The sequence below is a fragment of the Pocillopora damicornis genome, chromosome 11 (genome assembly GCF_964200805.1).
Source record: "Pocillopora damicornis chromosome 11, jaPocDami1.2, whole genome shotgun sequence".
In the NCBI taxonomy this organism is placed as follows: Eukaryota; Metazoa; Cnidaria; class Anthozoa; order Scleractinia; family Pocilloporidae; genus Pocillopora; species Pocillopora damicornis.
Genome location: NC_142680.1, coordinates 15,644,358 through 15,663,228, shown reverse-complemented (window position 1 = coordinate 15,663,228; position 18,871 = coordinate 15,644,358). Strand labels below are relative to the sequence as shown.

Below are 18,871 nucleotides of genomic sequence, written 5' to 3'. Positions count from 1 at the left end.
AGGTAAATAATGTAAGGGGCCCTCAAACACATCACGTACGTCCGGAAAATGTCCTGCATGTAAAGCACCTTTGTCACACCTTTCAGAAACTTTCCGATTGCTTCACATTATGCGTGTAGGTCGAGAGAAGACATCGTGTTTACCATGTACATATTATGCAACTAAGCTTACTTTCAGTTCCCTACTTGTAAAAAGTATTTGTCGAAGTCTGCAGAAACGCTCAGTACGAGAAAAAAGAATGTTTCAGTTTCAATTTCACTCGTGCCGTACTGCTCACTAGTTTATCCGGTTTAAAAAAATTCATGAGACGTAAGCATTGATATAGTGTCACTTGTATCCGTAAATTAATACTAGCTTTTTGAGGTGGCTGGAAGAGAAGAGGGAGGGGGCATCATGAAATCTTCCCCCGCCAACATATAGGGATAAATATAATGAAAAATAAAACAAAAACAAAAACAAAAAAAAACAAAAACAAAAAAACGCCTGGATACTTTGAGGGGTTCACGTAAAAACTGCGTTGTCGCAAAAAAAATCTCTCCGCACCCCTCCCCCGCCTCCTCTCTCAGCGATAGATAAATACCGGTCATGACGAGTTCAAAGTCCAAGTTGTGAGTTGCGGACCGAGTGTTATCCCCTATCCATTATTGTAATTAAGTTCGGATATGACGCACGCTGTAATTGCTTGAACGAGCGTGCTCTATGGGAATGTAGAGCACAGAGCTAAAGCTGTCACGCCATCTGCCAAATTGAATCATTTCCGACCTTTTCCGGGACTTTTCTCTAGTTTTTTTTTTCTTTAATTGAAAGTGAAATTTTTGAACAGGCAAGTCGAGAAATAGCAACAGAAGAACCAACAAACGTTTTTAAAATATGCCAGGCGCCATAATTGACTTTATTATAACGTGAGCAGAGAAGAAAATCCTCAAAGAGAAAACGAAAAGAACAGTCCGAGTTTCGAAGGTTTCCACACTCAATTAGATTGTAAGCTTACGTACGGTAATAAAAATCAAAAACAGCTAACACTCGTGTAGTATATATGCGAAAAGACTTGCTTGTTTTTGTGAGCCACAATTCGGCCGGATTTCACCGAACATTTCACTTTCAGATTCTGTATTAGAGACTAACAAACTTCAGGAAGCGTCAGGAAGCAAAAAGCGTCAAATTCGACCCGCCGAACTATTATTAGTAAGTTTGTAAACTATTGCAGAATGTGAACTTTGATGGTTTTTGAACTTTGATGGTTTGACATTTTTGACAGCTTTAGTCTTGTACAGCCTATCAGATTATTTGAACCATTCTAACAGGGATTCTAATTGGCTTATTGTAGCGTGCTTTATGAGAGCATAGAACATATGAGTACTCTATCCGCTTCCTTCGTGCTTTACAACAGAACAGAGCACAGTCAAGGCTTCTCTATTTGGGAAAACAACAATTCAGAATTTATTGTACGGACAGATCATACAGTCAATATTCAAACGGATTTAGTGTATTGTGCAATGATCCTCTGTAGAGGCATATTTTATAACAACACCTAAATACCTTCCTATTTTACGTTTAGTTGGCGAGTAGGCTACAACATTGCTGAAATTATCTATATCTATATGTGACTGTGTAACAACAAACTCCCTTAAAAACTAGAAATTAACTATCTGAAAGCTCTATTTCCTCATATATTTCTTCATTTGATCGTCTTTTGTTCCCTCCCTCGGGAACCACGTTGTAATACCCAGCGTTCACGTGGCTCCCTTGCAAGGACTGGTATTCAGGGGGGACTCGTGTTTGTCCTTCCGAAGGCCTGGGACGTAGCTCCATATATGACGCTGGTTCTGACGCATGCTGCTCAAGTGGAAAGACAGACTGGACAGTATCTCTAATGGTGGCTTTCTTAGCAGTCGCTGGTCTGTTGCTCGCCTGAGCTCTTCTAAGCCGCCATATCAATACACCGATCAAAACAAGCAACAGGAAAACGATCCATGACCATATGATGTCATTAGCCCGAAAGATGCTCTGTACATCTGTCCAAAAAGTAAAGATAATATACAGATAAATAGAAGTACACTGTGTAAAAACAAATCCCTCGAAATCACATGATTGCTTATTATGAAACATTACAAAAAAAAAATGAAAACCTTCCTTTTTGAAAATAAGTCAAAACGAAATTCAAATTGGGTAAAAAAGGCAATTCTAAAGCTATAAGTGGCATAGAGGTTGACATTATTTGATCCCAATGTTCTAATCTAAATTAATTGTAAATCGTGACCAAAAGTCTTGTTTGTTTATTTCGTTGTTTGTTTGTTTTTCTTTTCAATTTTTGTTTTGTCATGAGACCTTGCTTTTTATATATTTATTAAGTTTTTTTGGTTCTTAATCGTTTCGTTTTGTCTTATCTTTTTTATTTTCTTCGATTTTAAATGCATGTGCTTAGATTTTAGCCTACTGTAGGTTCCTCTGAAAATAAACTACAAGATAAGAATTAAAAACAAAAATTTTATTATCAAATTAAGGAGGCTATATAGGGTTTTTTTCTCAATGTGGGCGCGCGTGCTAGCGTAATGTTTTTCTAGAAATTTTTTTAATCACATAAACTGCGGTGTTATACAAGGATTTCCGGCCCTGAGAGAAACCGTAACAAAACACGTGAAAAAATATCGTATTTATTCACGTGTATTGATATAGCCAATCAGCTGCTGACACGTTACTCGCTTTTGGCGCCACTCGGTCAGGTTGATGAATAAACGGCAAAGCCTTCACGATTCTCAACGCAAGTTGTGTGCCGGAGGCATCTCGAATTATGGCGGCTAAAACACTAAAAAATCCGTATCGCTGACAGACAATGAGTTTCAAACTTTGAGTAAAAAAATAAACCGAAAGTTGCGCATTCAGTGGCTTTCGTGTTAGCATTTCTCTCGGCTGAGAATGAAAATCGACAACTGGAAGATGTGCCACTGGCCGATTTTAGCCGAGTACCTGAGAGACTTCTGTCGGTAAGGACAAAGTCAATAAATGAGAATCTTGTAAATTGAAAATTACGACCATTGTTGCGTTTGTAATCATGATTCAACGCAATTCCATCCGCACTTTACGATTGTCATTCGAGGATTGTCGATTCGTTTATTTTCATTCATTATTGAAGCCAGCTTTTCTTCCCAATAAGGGGCTATTGTGTTTATATGATAAATAATGGTAATTGAACTGAGTGGAGTACAATTTGGGCTGAAATCATACGTGTGATTTCAAAATCGAACGAGCGCACAGCGTGAGTTCGATTTGAAATCACAAGTATGATTTCAGACCAAAATTGTACGACACGAGGTTCAATTACCAGTTTATTACATCCATTTTGAAATCGCCCAAATACAGGACTCGGTCAGTTCAAATATGTTATTGATGCAGAACTGAACTAGTTTGAAATTAAATTCATCCATTTCTTTAGGGGGGAAAATCAAGAGTTTTGGAAACAAAGGTTGCAAAATTTGTCACATGTTACTCTTTGTCTTTCATTTTCCTGCAATTACATTGGTTACTTTAAAGAATCCTTGAAATCTGATTGGTTGTTTTGTTTTTAGTGTAGCCTCCTCATTGGCTGGAAAAATGATGCGATCTAAAGCAAAAAATGGTGCGATTCGTGAATAAATCGCACCAATGAGAGCCAATCAGATTACAGGGACCACCAGTGATTTCAAATTGGGTGTAATAAACAATATAATATATGGTTGTTTGTAGATATGGAATTTCTCTTCCAGTGTTTAACTCGATAGAAGAGAAATTCCATATCTACAAGCAACCATGTATTATTCTCTATCCGATTTCGCTTTTTTAGGTTACTAGACATCATCAAATGGCGATGAGCAAGGTTCGGACTATCGTTTGCTGTAGTAAATATTATCAAAATGATTTTCGTCATTAAGCTAAAGCTTTACGAAGGGAGGCGCTCGCTAGTGAAAATTTGGCTTTGACTTTAATTTTCTTCAATTTGTCTCGCTGAAATCTCTCAAAATTTTCAGATAACAATCCTGCGATCGTGTTGAGCCGCCATGCTTGTCTTGCAAGTTGACACTTTTAAAGCTCGCGCTATGTACGTACCCAGATCTCGCGCGGTCAAAAAACCCTATAAAGCCTCCTTAAACGTTTGATGGAAAACGTATTTGACGTAGCTCGGGCGGCCCAAGCTCCAGCTGTGAGATGATCATCTTGTGAAAAAAGAGTCATGGCGAAATTATAAAAGTTTGCATGGGAATATTAACGACCGCCAGGAGCCCATTCCTGCGACCGCTCTTAGGAATAAAAGAATACAATCAAATTCTCAATGAAAATACCTAACCTTACTTCCACAGTGCATCGCTTGTTATCTGACCACTTACTATGTTGGAAAATCCAAGCACATATACTGTAGTTTCATTTCAATTCGCTAAAAACCCCAATCCTCCCCGTGAAACCGACGCTAAACCGCAGTTTGCTTAAAAAATTTCTAGTTTAAACGTCTCTAACGGTCTGCGTACACAGTCATTCTGACATACGACCATTGAAAACTAGCTTGGTAACCCGCCTCCTTTACAAACTTTTCAACATTGTAAACGGTCAGATAACAAGCGATGCACTGTGGAAGTAAGGTGGGGTATTTGTATTGAGAATTTGATTGTATTTTTTATTCCTAACATCGGTCGTAAATATTCCCAAACAAACTCTTATAATTTCGCCATGACTCTTATTTCGCAAGATGATCATCTCACAGCCGGAGCTTGGGCTGCCTGTGGACGGAGTAAAGAATCCATAAACACTACGTACTGAAATCAGATAGAACTGTAAAGGATCAAAGGTTTCTTGAACGTTGAGAGCGTTTAACATTGACAACACTTACTATTTTCCTCTTCTCTGCTTTCTGACAAAGTTATTTTGTAAGTTGTAGATCCAAATGAGTTTGTGGCGTGACACACATAATCTCCAAAATCTTGATCATCAAGAGGAGTGATAATAACACTGTTGTTCATGACCTTAATGTTATGGCCATCTAGAGCCTGGCCATTCCTTGTCCAAGAGTAGTTAAATGGAATGTCACTAGTCGCGTGGCATAGCAAAGAACACGAAGTTTCCTTTGCACATAGAACTGATCTAGGGGAAACGTCTCTCATGATGCTGGGTGGCACTGAGTTTAAAAAGGAGGTAAAAAGGTAAGATTCAACATCTTTCATACAGCCAAAGAATAAGAGTAGGTGGCGTTAACAGGAGAACGTTTAATAAAAAACCTCCAATACTTTCTGAAAGCTGATAAGCATAGCTTCTACCCGTAATTTGAAAGTTCATGGGGTCCTGGGTTCGAATATTTCACTCATGAAATCTGACATCAATCGCATTTAGCTTCTGCTCGCATAAAGGAAAAATTTCATTTTGTGGCCAGTCATACCACAGTTGATGATACTAACCGGCGATGATCACTGCTGTAGCTGTTCGGCGTTGGCCAAAAATGTTTGACGCTGTGCATTCATAAATGCCCCCGTCACTACGTGCGACCTCTTGAATGACAAGAATGTGGTCATCGTTTCTGAATTGAGCCCGTGGTATACTGGTATTTCCATCTTTACTCCATGTAACAGAAGGCTTAGGATCTCCAGTAGCCTCACATGTTAATACTACCACATCGCCAACTTGAAAAATGGTTCTTTCCGGTAGGTCTTTGACGGCGGGCTTACCTGATAGAATTTCCCTGAGTTAGCAGTTTTTACACAACAATAACAAAACGGAAGGGTCATGTCTCTAAGAGAGAAAAATAAATTACCCAGAATCTATCTTTTAAAGGCCTTACGCAATAAGAGTCTTAATGAATCTGAATGTGTGAGCCAAACAAACGGCACGTCTTTCAAAGAAATAAAGAAACTAGTACTCCGTGATTTATTGCCTAAAGGGTTGTTGAAATAGCTGTTCATTGACATCAGCGATAAACAACTTATTTGTTCGAGTTGGTTGTAAATTTGTTGTCTTAGGGACAAAAGAATTCTTTTAAAGTTTACTTTACCTTTGATTTCAATCGTTACGAAGTTACTGGAAAAGTACACCATCTGTAATCAAAAAAGCAGGAAGAAGGTAATCATCCATAAAACTCTAGGATGCGTGCTTCCATGTTTTTTTTCTGTACTCATAGTAACTTTACATGTTCCCCATCGTACAATTGTAATCAAAAGCTTCAATGAAGAATACTTCTGACGGACCAATTGACTGACTGATTGGATCAACAAAAGAGCGAACGAAAGGGCGAACGCCATGAGCGACTAACTGAAAGCGTCATTGATTTTCTTAACAAATAAGACCCGGAGAATGAAGGGTTAGCCTTTACATTTCTCTCGCCGTAACCTACATCTTTTGCAACGTATTCCTCAGCCAGAAATTTTGGTTGCACGTAACTTGCTAAGCGATGGTCGAATGTAATGTGAGTGAAACAAGATTGAATTTTGTCCTACAAGTTTGCATTTTCAAAAGAGGATGTTTGTCACTTTACCTTCTCTATAAAAGCTCTGAGAAACACTCTGTAATTGGTATTTGGCTGGAGTGGTTTGTTAAGAAAGACCTCCCCATCACTGCCTCTACTGTTTCTTGTTTTACTGCTTGAATGTCCTCCATCTCCAACAACAAATTCTTGGAACGCATCAAAGTCCTGCCCTCTCAACTGAAAAGTGACATACGCTGCAGGAACCGGAGATTTGTGGGCCTCTTCATACGTCATTAAATCCTTTGGTGTAAAACTCTTTGGTGAGTTAACCACACCAGTATAGTCCAAGCTGTATCTTATGACAATGACTTGAAAGAACCTGTGATATACGATGTTCATTAATTGAGCAAAAAGGTTAAAAGATTGGATTTTTTTTTTACTTTAAAAAGAAAAAGGAAGGAAGGTTAAATAAAAGGGCTCATACTTTGCATTCCCTGGAAAGCATGGCAATGTTATGTTTGCTGTTATGCCTTCCCCACGAGGAATCTGAGAGAAGGAAGGTGCAGATGGTGTTTTTTTTGACCACGTGTGGGATAATTTAAACCTGTGCAAGCAAAAGTAAGGACCGAACAATAATAAATAAAAACTCAACAGCTTAGTAATCTGGCTACACTTTCTCATTGGAAAGCGTGTGATGAAAATGCTGAACACTTTGCCGTGTTTGCTAAGTTCCGTGTTTGTTAAGGTTTAGGATAAGGACAAGGCACGGGACAAAAAAAAGTATGTGAATGAAAGTGATCCTCGCAGTAATGTGCACTACTTAGGCAGTAGTGAAAATAAGGCCTGAAAAAAATTCAGGCCTGTACGGGATTTGAACCCATGACCTCTACAATACCGGTGCAGCGCTCTACCAACTGAGCTAACAAGCCAACTGGGAGCTAGTACCAGCTCCAACGCAGAGGTCATGGGTTCAAATCCCGTACACGCCTGAATTTTTTTCAAGCCTTATTTTCACTACTGCCTAAGTAGTGCACATTACTGCGAGGATCACTTTCATTCACGTCTTTATCCGCAGTTCAAATATATGACTTTCATATATTCTGAACCGTTTAAAAAAAAGTATATAACTTGATGAAAACCCTGAAGTATAAAGCCGATGCAACAGATCATGAGTTTCACCTTTCCAACCTACTTTTTGTTTGCACGATTATAGCTTTGCTATAGAGTCCAGGCCCTGCCACAGTGTAACCTCTAACAGACACTTCATACTTTGCACACATCCAGAAGCCAGCCAGTAATACACTTGACTTGGTTGTGTTCATCGCATGAAAGGTAAAATCAACCTTCAAACAGCTCTCTTTTAACTCGAGACGGATTTCGTAAAGTTTAATAACGCCATTTGCCGCCTCTTTAGGAAGTCCTGCCCAAGTGATTTTGTTTGTCGTATAGTTTACTTCCCTAGAAGAAACATTTTCTGCTCCGCGACTCGGTTCTATTCGAGGAGAACATAAAATAATAGTTTCACATTTAGTTATCGGTGAGTACAAAACGCTCCATCATAGAATGTTAGATTAAAATTAAAATGTCTCTTGCATATAGGAAATCATCTTTTAAGGAAAGATAATAATAACTGGCTAACTTGAAACCCATTTCGCTGCAGCGAGCGGAAAGCAGGGTGTAGAAATTTGAAAATTCTCTTTTTTGGTCATATTGCAGTTTTGTCTTGCACTTTGCATCATTGCATTCAAGAACAGACTGCGAAAGAAAGGAAACTAACAGTATATCATGACTAGCAGAAATTAGGACATAAACGTTTCTAATTTGAGAGAATCCGCTGAATAGACTGTACATACATCTATGCATCGTTGCAGGTGTAGAACACACCCTTGAAGTTGGCATGATAATAAATACTTTCAGGATTCCCACCCCGGCATTTTCTTTGTTTTTATCGGCACAATTTTCGTTATCATCAAAATTCTACAGCCTCAATCAAACCGGTACCAAAAGCCCCTTTCCCGAGGGCCCTTGATCACGATTCGAACTTATTTAGAAAGCCTTACAGGAAGTTTTTTTAATGAGTTGTCATGTTTAGGTAAGGAACATGCTAAACATAGCAAGCGTGTTCAAGAAACAGCAAATCTCAAGCCAATATAACGTTCAAAATCAAAGAAATGAAGGTTACCAAATGTTTATATTTTGATACGTTTATACGAGGTTAGAGTAAACACAGCCAGGCAATCCAGATGATAGGAAACACTCAAATTCATAACTTCTTTTTCTCGTCTTAAATGAAACGTGCCTAGATAAGGGTGTAACATAACCCTGAAAAGAGATGCGCTTCCTTTGGGACTAGTCTAAATTTCCTGAGATTTAGGCGCGTAAGAGCTTCCTATAGTTCAATTCAAATTTAAGTCAGGTGGCGTTGTGAATCGATGTTATTCTTCAGAGCTGATTCCCTTCGAGCCACGGTATAAAAAGGAAGTTCGCCGACTCGGACTTCGTTTCTCTCATATTTGTCACGAACTTTTTTTGCTTTCATTCGAATCCACCGATTGGTGGTGATTCAAAACAACAGCGGCAAGATTTTTTTCTTTTAAAACAGACATAACATTATGTAATGTTTCTTTAAATCAAGTAACTTCAGGAGAGAATCAGTTAACATCAAACGATTACCAGAAGTTTACAGAGTATCTCCCAATCCTCTGCCATGTTCAAGTGGTACATGTGTGGCTGTTATTCATAACTCTTTTCATTCATAGCAAAAAACTGCATAGAGTAAGCAGCATACCTGCTTCATCTGTGGTTACATTCAGAATAGGGCTGCTGTTACTTCTACCAATTTTGTTTCTGGCAAACACTCTGATATTATATGTTGTCCAAGGAAAAAGACCTGTAAGAGAGGCAGTTGTGGAGAGACTGGAAACCACACATGCACTGCTTGAGAGCGATCCTTGACAAACTACATCCTTAAAGATCTGATCAAGTTCCCTGATCTCTACTGTGTACTTTTCAATGGCACTATTCCCATCAAAACCAGCCGTCCAGGAGATATTTACAACTCGTGAACCCTTTGTGTCAACAGTAATGTTCTGCGGTGGGTCTGGAACAACTAGGGAATTAAAAAACATTTCAACAAACAATAAAATTTGCAATTTCACTTGAAAGTTTATCCGTCTTCACCGGGAAAGGTAAACCAGATTGAGCAACAGCTTTTAAAATGCACATTGGATCGGATCCTCGTTATAGAATGCCGGTGAATAATAAGCACGTCTCTCTCAATTATTTCGATAAAACCATATTGCAGGAGATTCTTTCACTAGAAAGTGTACACACTAGTTCACGGATACCTAATCATACTCCTGGATGGAGAGAAGTACAGGTCCTAAATCTTTTATATCATCACTTTTAGGATGAGTAGTAATCTCAGGTTTATCTGCAATTTTTAAATCAACTTTGTTAGCAAAGGGCAAACAACTGATAAACAAGACGTCTGCATAGAAATGCATACATGACTGTACATACGTTTTCTGTTGAAAAAAATCATATGATGAAAGTTTCCTGCAGAGAGTAGGAGCAAATGCTATTCAAAGGCCATGTTTATTAATCAATAATTATAACAAAAGTTGACTTTAGCGGACACAAAAAAAGGGTGAATTGGAGAGAGAAGCATGAAATCTGCTGATAATCGACGCAGTGTATCAAAACGCTATTCATACCAGTACAATAATGAGATGAGAACTTACATTGGATGTCAACAATAGTAACGTTTGAAGTATCATTTCCAAGGCTGTTGTTCGCTACACATCGGTAGTGGCCGCTGTCTTTTCTGTTCAAATTTGATATGGTCAACAGCCTGTTATGTTTTGAAAACCTGATCCTGGACCTGTTGCTCAGAGAAGATCCATCTTTGGTCCAGAATATTATCGGTGCTGGGTTTCCAGTGGCATTACAAAATAAAGTTAAATTACTTCGCTCTTCTTTTGTGACATTCACTTGACGATGAGAGACGATCTCAGCTCGAACTGCAATTTCAAAAAATTTTACTCTGAAAGGACTAGCACGAAAGCATAAATATGACATGTCGACAAATTACGTTATGTGGGCCAATTGGCTCGCGGTTTGCTTTTTCAGCGTATCTTTGCTTCACAGGCAGGCAACTGACTGATCATTCCTCAATCTGTCCGTTCAAGGAAATATAAAGTGGTGTTAGAAAAGGAAGCTCTTTATGGAAAAAGGCTGCATAACGTCAGATAATAAAATGCTTAACTAGACATTAGTTGTACTGGGTACAAGAAACGGTTGCAATTCATAATGTATGTTGCGATATCATTTACAAACAACCCAGCCACTAAATGTCAAAGTTTAAAAATATTGACGTCCGATGGCAACTAACATTTTTAAAATACAGAAACCAATCACTTCCCATTGAGTCAAAACCTCCTCGTAACACATTAACTAAACTAGGAGTAAATATATCAGTAATTAGTTTGAAAATAACCGGAATTCTTACGGGTCAAAATGAGCATTTTGTATAAAAAGCGAGTATAAAATGAGTAATTTTCGAAGCATATGTAGGTAAAATAAACTTAGCTTACCTTGGTAAGAAATTAAACGCAATGAATTCGATCAAACTTTTTTGTATTTAAGAGGGTTAGCAGATTTAATCAAGGCAACTACACAAGAAATATGAATTCGAAATATCTTGCTTAAGGTAATGGACTGGAAAAGTGAATCTCAACAAATTTAGCTTAACAAGGTCGTTCTCTCACACCACAGGCGGCTAAAGCTTACGTCTCGAGAAAAAGCCAACGATTAATTCATGAACGCGTCACGCGTTGTGTGACTCGGTGTTAAGTTACGAGAGGAACCGTTGAAAATTTGAACACGTTAGACGGAATAGAATGGGGAACGAAATATGGTCGATTTACAACGATAAATATTTCGAAATATTAATATTTTACACGTAAAATCAATAACACTTACTCACATTATGTGTGTCCGTTGTAGTTTCTGGCGATTTTTGCCGTTTTAAGCTTGCTTTACCATCACTGTTATTCCTGTCCTGTCACTTCGTCTTTTGACAGGAATAACAGTGATGGTATCTATCGCAATGAGTTATCTATATGACACGCATTCTGATTGGCTGAAACAGCTGGCTAAATCAGAATAAACTGTTCGGCCCAGCTTGAGGGAGCCAAGTAAATTCTCGACATTTCATGATGGATTTATGGCACATCAAAAGGACTACTAGCGCTTATTCATGTGCAAATGATCACTAGCCGACGGCCCATGAATTTCACAACAGGCAAGTACTGGACAAGGTAACGAGAAAAACGAAATAGATCCTATAAAATTTTCAGTGAAATAAGTAAGAAAAAAATTTGAGAAAGACTGCAGATGCGCAACCCATTTCGGCATCAAAAACGTGCATCCAAAGGTAAACTGAGCCTCTGGTTAAAATAAACGACCATTTCATCCAATTTTCGACAACGGAGGCGCAGAGATATGACCACTTTATAAAATTCCAGGATGTCAATGCAACTGATAAAGATTATAAATACAGCTATAACAAGTAAGACCTGGAAATAAAAGAGTGTACGACACTTACAAAGGACATTCACTTTGGAATTTGAGGTATTATTTCCAACTCTGTTTCTCGCCACACAGCGGTATTCACCGCTGTCCATTCTGCTTACATTCGTTATTGTCAATCGCTGTTTATCATGTGAAAAGCTGATCCTAGAATTGCTGTTTATGGGAAATCCATCTTTGACCCAGGATATTGATGGTTCTGGATTTCCAGTGGCGTTACAAGACAGAGTCATGTTTTCTCCCTCCATGGGAGTTTTCCCTTCTGGATGAATGGTCATTAAGGGCAGCTCTGTGTGAAAAAGCAGCAATAGTTTTTTTTAAATCTGATATTCAACATCTCTTCTTAACATAAGTGCTGTAGGGAAATGGTAGTTCATTTCGCGACGTCTGTATTTTCAACCAGGAAGCTAACTGTAAAATGTTCTTTTCTGCCAAGTACGTTGGTAGTTATAACTTGTAACAGTAATAGAACAAACACTTTATCCCACATAAGAGAACTCCTGATTTTCTGAAACAAAAATGGAACAGATTGGACCTGATAAGCTATTCTTAAAAAAGTACTTTTGGTGCTCCATGTAAATGATAAGGTCTTCGCCAGTGATTGAGTACTTTTTGTTAGTAGACGGATTAGTTTCATCTCAGAGATCTATGAGTATCTGAAGACTTTGAATTAATTGTTTTTTCTGATTGTGGATTGCATTGATAACGTTGTAACGTCACATGGGCCACAGCTCATGCTCCAACGAGGCTCCCCTCTCGAAATGGTCGTTATTCCCCTCTCTTCTTCAAAATGAATACAAAAGCCCACCTCGCCAATAAGCAACTCATCAGAATGGCGCGGGAATTAAGTAGCCCTACTATACCTCCTCAGAGCGCTCACGGTAAATGACATTCCTACTGTTCCATAAACTAAAATTTTCAATCTCCGAAAAAGAGAGAAACGCAGTTGTAAAGTGCTTAGTAACATTCAGTACCTTGGCTTATGATTGATGTCTTCTGGGATGAGTTACCCACAGCATTAATAACAAGGCAGGTGTAGTCTCCAGCATCCCGAGAGGTACTTTGATTTATAAGCAACTGTATTTCACTTTCATTATAATGTGAAACAGTAAGGTAGGACTCGTTGACCAGCAGACTAAAATTTCTAGCTATCACATCTCCATCTTTTATCCACTGCACTTCAGACACGGGTGGTAGAGCATCGTACTCGCACACGAGTTTCTTTATTTTACCAACAATTGGAAACTGTTGTGGACCACCAATCATTGTGACTCCAGGTATATCTACATTTAAAAAACCAAGTATAAATTGCATATATATTTAATGAATATTTATATTTTCAAGAATCAGTTTCATAGACTCACTGATTCAGTTTCGCACTGTTTTGGCTCTAATAATAAAGGGAATCTTTTCGCGTGTAAATAAATCTGGAATCCGCCATGAAAGGCCCTTCAGGCAATTTGTCCTACGTCTTTTAAACCAGTGTCAATTAGGGAGCATAATTATGTATAACTTTGTCATCTCGACTCTATAGTTGATTGTCCCTCAGACTTTAGAGATAACGCGACTCTGATGGGTGTTATATATGATCTAATGTTTGTAAATTTTTAAGGCCAAGTAGGCTTTTGCGTGGAAAGCAAGATGAACCATCTCACTTTCAAGAGAAAACCTTCAGGTTTCATTTATTAAAAATCCTCATTACTTACAATGCACTTCCAAGGTGGTGCCATAGAACGTAACATTTTCAACACTGTTTTCCACCACACATCGGTACACTGCACTGTCTGTTTTGCTCACATTCTTGATAGAGAGTTGCCTTCCTTCGTGAGACAAATCCATTCTAGAACTGTTACTGGTGTCCACAGAATGTCCATTTCTAGTCCATGATATTCTCGTTGCTGGATTTCCGGTGGCGTTGCAAAATATAATCGCCTTGCCTCCTTCGGTTCCGTGAATCATTTGTAGAAGAGGGTTGATCTTGGGTTTATCTACAACCGTCCGTATGAGAGAAGCAAAATTACCAGCACATTATTTTAGTGAGAAGAAAGTAACATTTACAGTTGCCTCGAAAGAAGGAGGTATTTCTGATCCGCCCCATAGAAGTCTAAACAGTACTATTAGGGACCAAAATGTGGATAGGTGCGGAATGTGATTTTTAGATTGATATTAAAGTCTAGTGGGACAGTGGCAACAGATAACAGTATTGTGCCCTAAATCAAATTAACGAAAAAAAATTGAAAAGAAAAGAAACTTTGTGAAAAGGACTTGTAGATGATGCTCCCATCAAAATGATTCGAATTTTAATTTTCCAAAACGAGAGAGCAAATAATGTTCTAAGCTAATAAACGGGTGGGTTGAATCAATTAGCGGTACCTCCTACAATCTAAAAATGATTGAAATTGATCATTATACATGTTGACTGAAATGTCATGAAGTATTCAACAAATAGATTCCAAGTTGCCGTGCGTCTGTTCAGTAATAGATCACAGAGGACGTCAAAATGTGGTAAGAACAAAAAAATGGCACACGAGGCGCACTGATGTTCTTACCACATTTTGACGTCCTCTGTGATCTATTACTGAACAGACGCACGGCAACTTGGAATCTATTTGTTCTTTATAATAAAGAATTAAAATATTCGGAAAAAAGTTTTTAATGATGACGTCATCTCTACGTCTGTCCTGCAATAGATCATAAGTGAGAACCAATCAAAATGCTTGTATAACTGAGCTTATTATATAATGTTTGTTACAACATAGACAAAATAGGAAGTTTCATGGTTACTTGGGAGCATTAAAACAACAGCTAAGTAACAGTTGCATACGAGTTTACATAGTCATTGCTTCGTAGGTCAATGACTCTTCGGCACTTTATAAACTTATGAAAATGGTAAACTAGGATTAAAGATCACAAACATTTCAAAATTGAGCAAATAATTTACTCAGCTATTTAAATGCGATGATTCACAAGAAAAAGAAAGGAAAAGTTTTCTTACGTTGGACTCTCAGTATACTTGCATTGGAAGAAATATTTCCAAGACTGTTGTTTGTCACACATTGATATTCTCCGCTGTCTGTTCTGCTTAAGTTTACTATCGTTAGGTGCTTCTTATCATCCGTGAAAAAAATACCAGAATTGCTGTTCGTATCTAAGGGAGATCCATTCATTGTCCAAGAAGTTGTCGGCTGTGGTTCTCCACTAGAATTACAATAAAAAGTCACAGCTGTTCCTTCTACAGGTCTAGTATCCGTTGAAGTAATATTTGGTTGATCTAAATCTGTAATTATTAACAAACAATACAGAAAATTAACATAAAAAACACCGTCGAAAACAATTTTGTCCATTAATAGTTGTAAACATTTATTGATCACTGGTACTAACAACGGATAACGGTTTTACCTGATGTTTTTTTTTTGGCTTAGCAATCCAATATAAACTTTAAAAATACCGGTCGCAATTGCGCAGGTGAAAATCATACAACTGGTCTAACTTTCGCTCTTGTGGTCGGTCATGTATGCTCGATGTATATCCTCGATGCCAGCTTTATCGGTCACCTGTCTACGCCTACCACCTCTCTTAGCCTATGCCGGGATGATCGTATGTCCTCTTCACTAACAGCGTACGGTAAACAACAGCCGCCGGTCCAGGTAAGGCTGAACTTAGGCCAACAAGATTTCCTCTACGGTTAAAGAGGGCATCTAACTTCACTAAACAGCAGGTATTCTCCCCAAACAAGCTACAATGTTGTCTTAAACGAGTCTTGAGCGGAGCGAAGGTGCTCAATGTTTGACTCAATCAGTTAGAATTATTATTCACAATATATAGAAAAAGTTAAAGACTACTGAAATGATTTCTTGTTTGCTTGTGTAACATTGTTTTTAAAGTTTCTTTGTACTTACACAGTACTGAAATCTCCACTTCACTTGTATTTGCTTCTGCGTTTGGTAGACTACTTATTTCTATCGTGTAGCTTCCCTTGTCCAATCTATTCACTGCGAGGAGAGTAATTGATGTGTAATCATTTGTCATGTTCGCCTGTAAGCGACCACGGTACGCGCGTTGTATTATGGGTTTGCTATCACGGTTGCCGTTATGTTTGTCCACAACCTTTCTTCTACCCATTCTAAATGACGCTGAAAGGAATGATTCCCCGTCGACAAATGTATACCTCCATTCAAGGGTAATATTGTCGCCCTCCAGAGCAAGAAATGAGTTTTCAGGTGTTCTGGTAAACTTCAGCGCACCTGATAATAGAAACGATAAAAATTTTCCGGTTTTAACATTTTTTACATTGTGATATAACTTGACGTTTAACTTACAACGTTTTCGTTGCATAACTCCACATTCTTACTAATAGTTTAATTTACATGATAAAATTAATTGTGCACGCATTCTCTCTGGTTATTACTTATGATCTACTGGAGGAAAGATGCATAGAGAACGTCAACACGAAAAGCTTTTGCTTATTCACGGTTGGAAACGGCAGGGTGCCTTACTTTCTCACGTTCGTTGACGACCACATTAAGCTTTCGCATTTTCAGATACAATACATTTTGTGTAGAAAGCGCAACTTTTAAGCTCCGTCTCGGGAGTTTCTACTTCTACGTTTCGCTTTTGTCAACACATACAAGCATATAATAGCTTCTAACAATAAGATGTATGTAAATCTTACCTTTGGCAGAAAACACGAAAAGTGCACACAGAAAGATTTTAAGTGAGCCTGCCTCCATTCCACAGGATATCTTTTGTTGTCTTTCACATCGATTGAGCTTTTTTAAATACAATAAATGCCGCCTTTTTTTAACATACAGAAGCGACTAGTCGATAGAACGAACCTCGGTGTGCCGATACTTCTCTGTAACACGATGATTCTTGCAAGGTATCGATTACTAGTCTTAAACAATTATTGGCTAAAGGGTCACGCATTTCTGCCGAGCTCGGTCGGTTTGATGTTTTAGATGTTTCAGTCAAGAGCTGTCGTAAACCTTCATTTTGATCATTACAACGAAGGATTCCGAGTGCTTTGCAAATTCTGTACAATATGTAAACTGTTAGTTCTCCGCATGCATCTGTCTAATAGAAAACCTTGTAAAAACTATATGAAAACCGCATGATAATTTCTGAGACGTGTACAGGAATGCATCTCAGAGTTTGAGTTGTCAATCACTGTCAATCACTTTGTTTAAAAACGTAATTCCGCAGGAACTAGAAGTAATCCCTCGCTCTTCAAATCCTTGACGTTTTATCCATGCTTCTCGGTAAGTGAAGGCTCAGTATTCTGAAAAAGAAAAAAGTGGCAAAAGGAGGTCCCACTAATTATAAGTCTTTGTATTAGCGACTTCGTCTACGATGTACATTGTTTAAAACCCCAAGAGAACTGGTCTTCCTTCAAGATGACACTGAGATGCAAATAAACGCTCTCCACCTCAGACTTAGACCCTTCAAAACCGCCACTACTTCCTTGATTATTTACCCACCACCATTTAAGTCTAATATCGCAATGCGAGCCAAGTTTAACTTTCGCATCTAACTGTTTAAAAGGATAATACACTTCTCACGGGCACAAATTAGACCTGGGAATATAATCCGCACTTTGCTCTTGTTAAAACCATGATAATAATAAGCTCATTATGATTGAATACAAAATTCAAACATGACAACTTTTCTAGAACACAAATCAGAAACGGAAATATAATCTTCACGTTCTCCTTTAAAAAATGAATATAACAAACTCGCTATGTTTGAAAGCAAACTTAACTGAGACTATTAATTGAGTTGATATTCTCTTGACAATATATAACGTTAATGAAACGAAACTGGCTATCACTCCATCGTTGCTGAGGGACCGCCTGTGAGGGGGGGGGGCAGATTTTTGGGGGGATTTTTGGGGGGATTGTTCATGAGAACAGAAGGGAGGATCAGCCCTAATTGACAGGCACTAAGTTGAGGAGGGAGCCATGAAAAAACGGAGAAAAATGTTTGAAGTGTTGGGCACCCCGCTCTCAGTGTACTATGTATTACCACGAGAAAGATGTCGTTACATAATACTTTCGCTACTTAACGCTTTACAAGCGGTTTAAAGGTCAGTTGCTATCTGGGCAGTTCCTAAGGAAACCCTTATCGAACTTCTTGATAAGCTCAGCTCAAGAAAAAAAAATCGAATCAAGCTTACGTATATGATTAGCCAGAATGGTATTTCCTTTCTTAATTTATTTTTTTCAAAGAAGAAAAGACATCTTGTCTGGTGCGTTTACAATGCACTATTCTACCTTTCAGAAACATCTCAATAAGTACTTGTACATCCCTTTCGAGTTATTCCATCACTTTGATAACAAGAAAGCGTTTATTAAGGTTTATTTTATTTAAAAGGTATACGAAGAAACTGTTCCTCCTTTAAGTCCTTTTCAGGAGACCAGGGATAAAATTCTGGCGACGCTTCGGGCTCAGGGGTTAACCCTTTTAAGTTTTTGTTCTCACTGTTCTGAGAAACACGATACAGGGATCGCAAAAATGGTTTAAGTCTAAAAACAAAGCCAGGTCAAATATAGCGTTTGTTTATAGAATACATTCAACCGTAACCACGCACATATTAAGAAGGCTATCATCACTGTGTTTCCAAATCAGCAAATTAATGTAAGTAAATAATCTTAGACGCCCCCAAACACATCACGTACTCGTAAATATGACGTTCGGAAGATGTCATGCGCGTAAAACACCTTTGTCACACCTTTCAGAAAATTTCCATCGTATTTATAATGTGTATATTATGCAAGCTTATTTTCCTTACTTGTAAAGACTCCTTGACGAAGTCTGCTATTATCAGAAGAAGCGCTCAGCATAATAAAACATGTTTCAGTT

General features: G+C 38.2%; 2 protein-coding genes across 2 annotated transcripts; both read right to left on the bottom strand.

The window, feature by feature from the left end:
• Window positions 1-1,419: 1,419 nt before the first annotated feature.
• On the bottom strand, window positions 1,420-5,783 carry LOC149037785 (uncharacterized). The gene is made up of 3 exons (XM_089187419.1): window positions 5,421-5,783; window positions 4,859-5,143; window positions 1,420-2,015 (listed from the first exon to the last, which is right to left on the bottom strand). The coding sequence occupies exons 2-3, from the start codon at window positions 5,127-5,129 to the stop codon at window positions 1,642-1,644; spliced, it is 645 nt and encodes a 214-aa protein (XP_089043545.1). The 5' UTR covers window positions 5,130-5,143; window positions 5,421-5,783; the 3' UTR covers window positions 1,420-1,641.
• Window positions 5,416-16,743, bottom strand: LOC149037784 (cell adhesion molecule DSCAM-like). Its single transcript, XM_089186396.1, has 12 exons — window positions 16,686-16,743; window positions 15,913-16,257; window positions 15,009-15,290; window positions 13,720-14,001; window positions 12,988-13,296; window positions 12,030-12,302; window positions 10,165-10,443; window positions 9,210-9,530; window positions 7,601-7,913; window positions 6,491-6,800; window positions 6,011-6,053; window positions 5,416-5,687 (listed from the first exon to the last, which is right to left on the bottom strand). Exons 1-12 carry the CDS (start codon window positions 16,741-16,743, stop codon window positions 5,416-5,418), a joined length of 3,087 nt encoding a protein of 1,028 aa, XP_089042522.1.
• Between the last annotated feature and the right edge of the window lie 2,128 nt (window positions 16,744-18,871).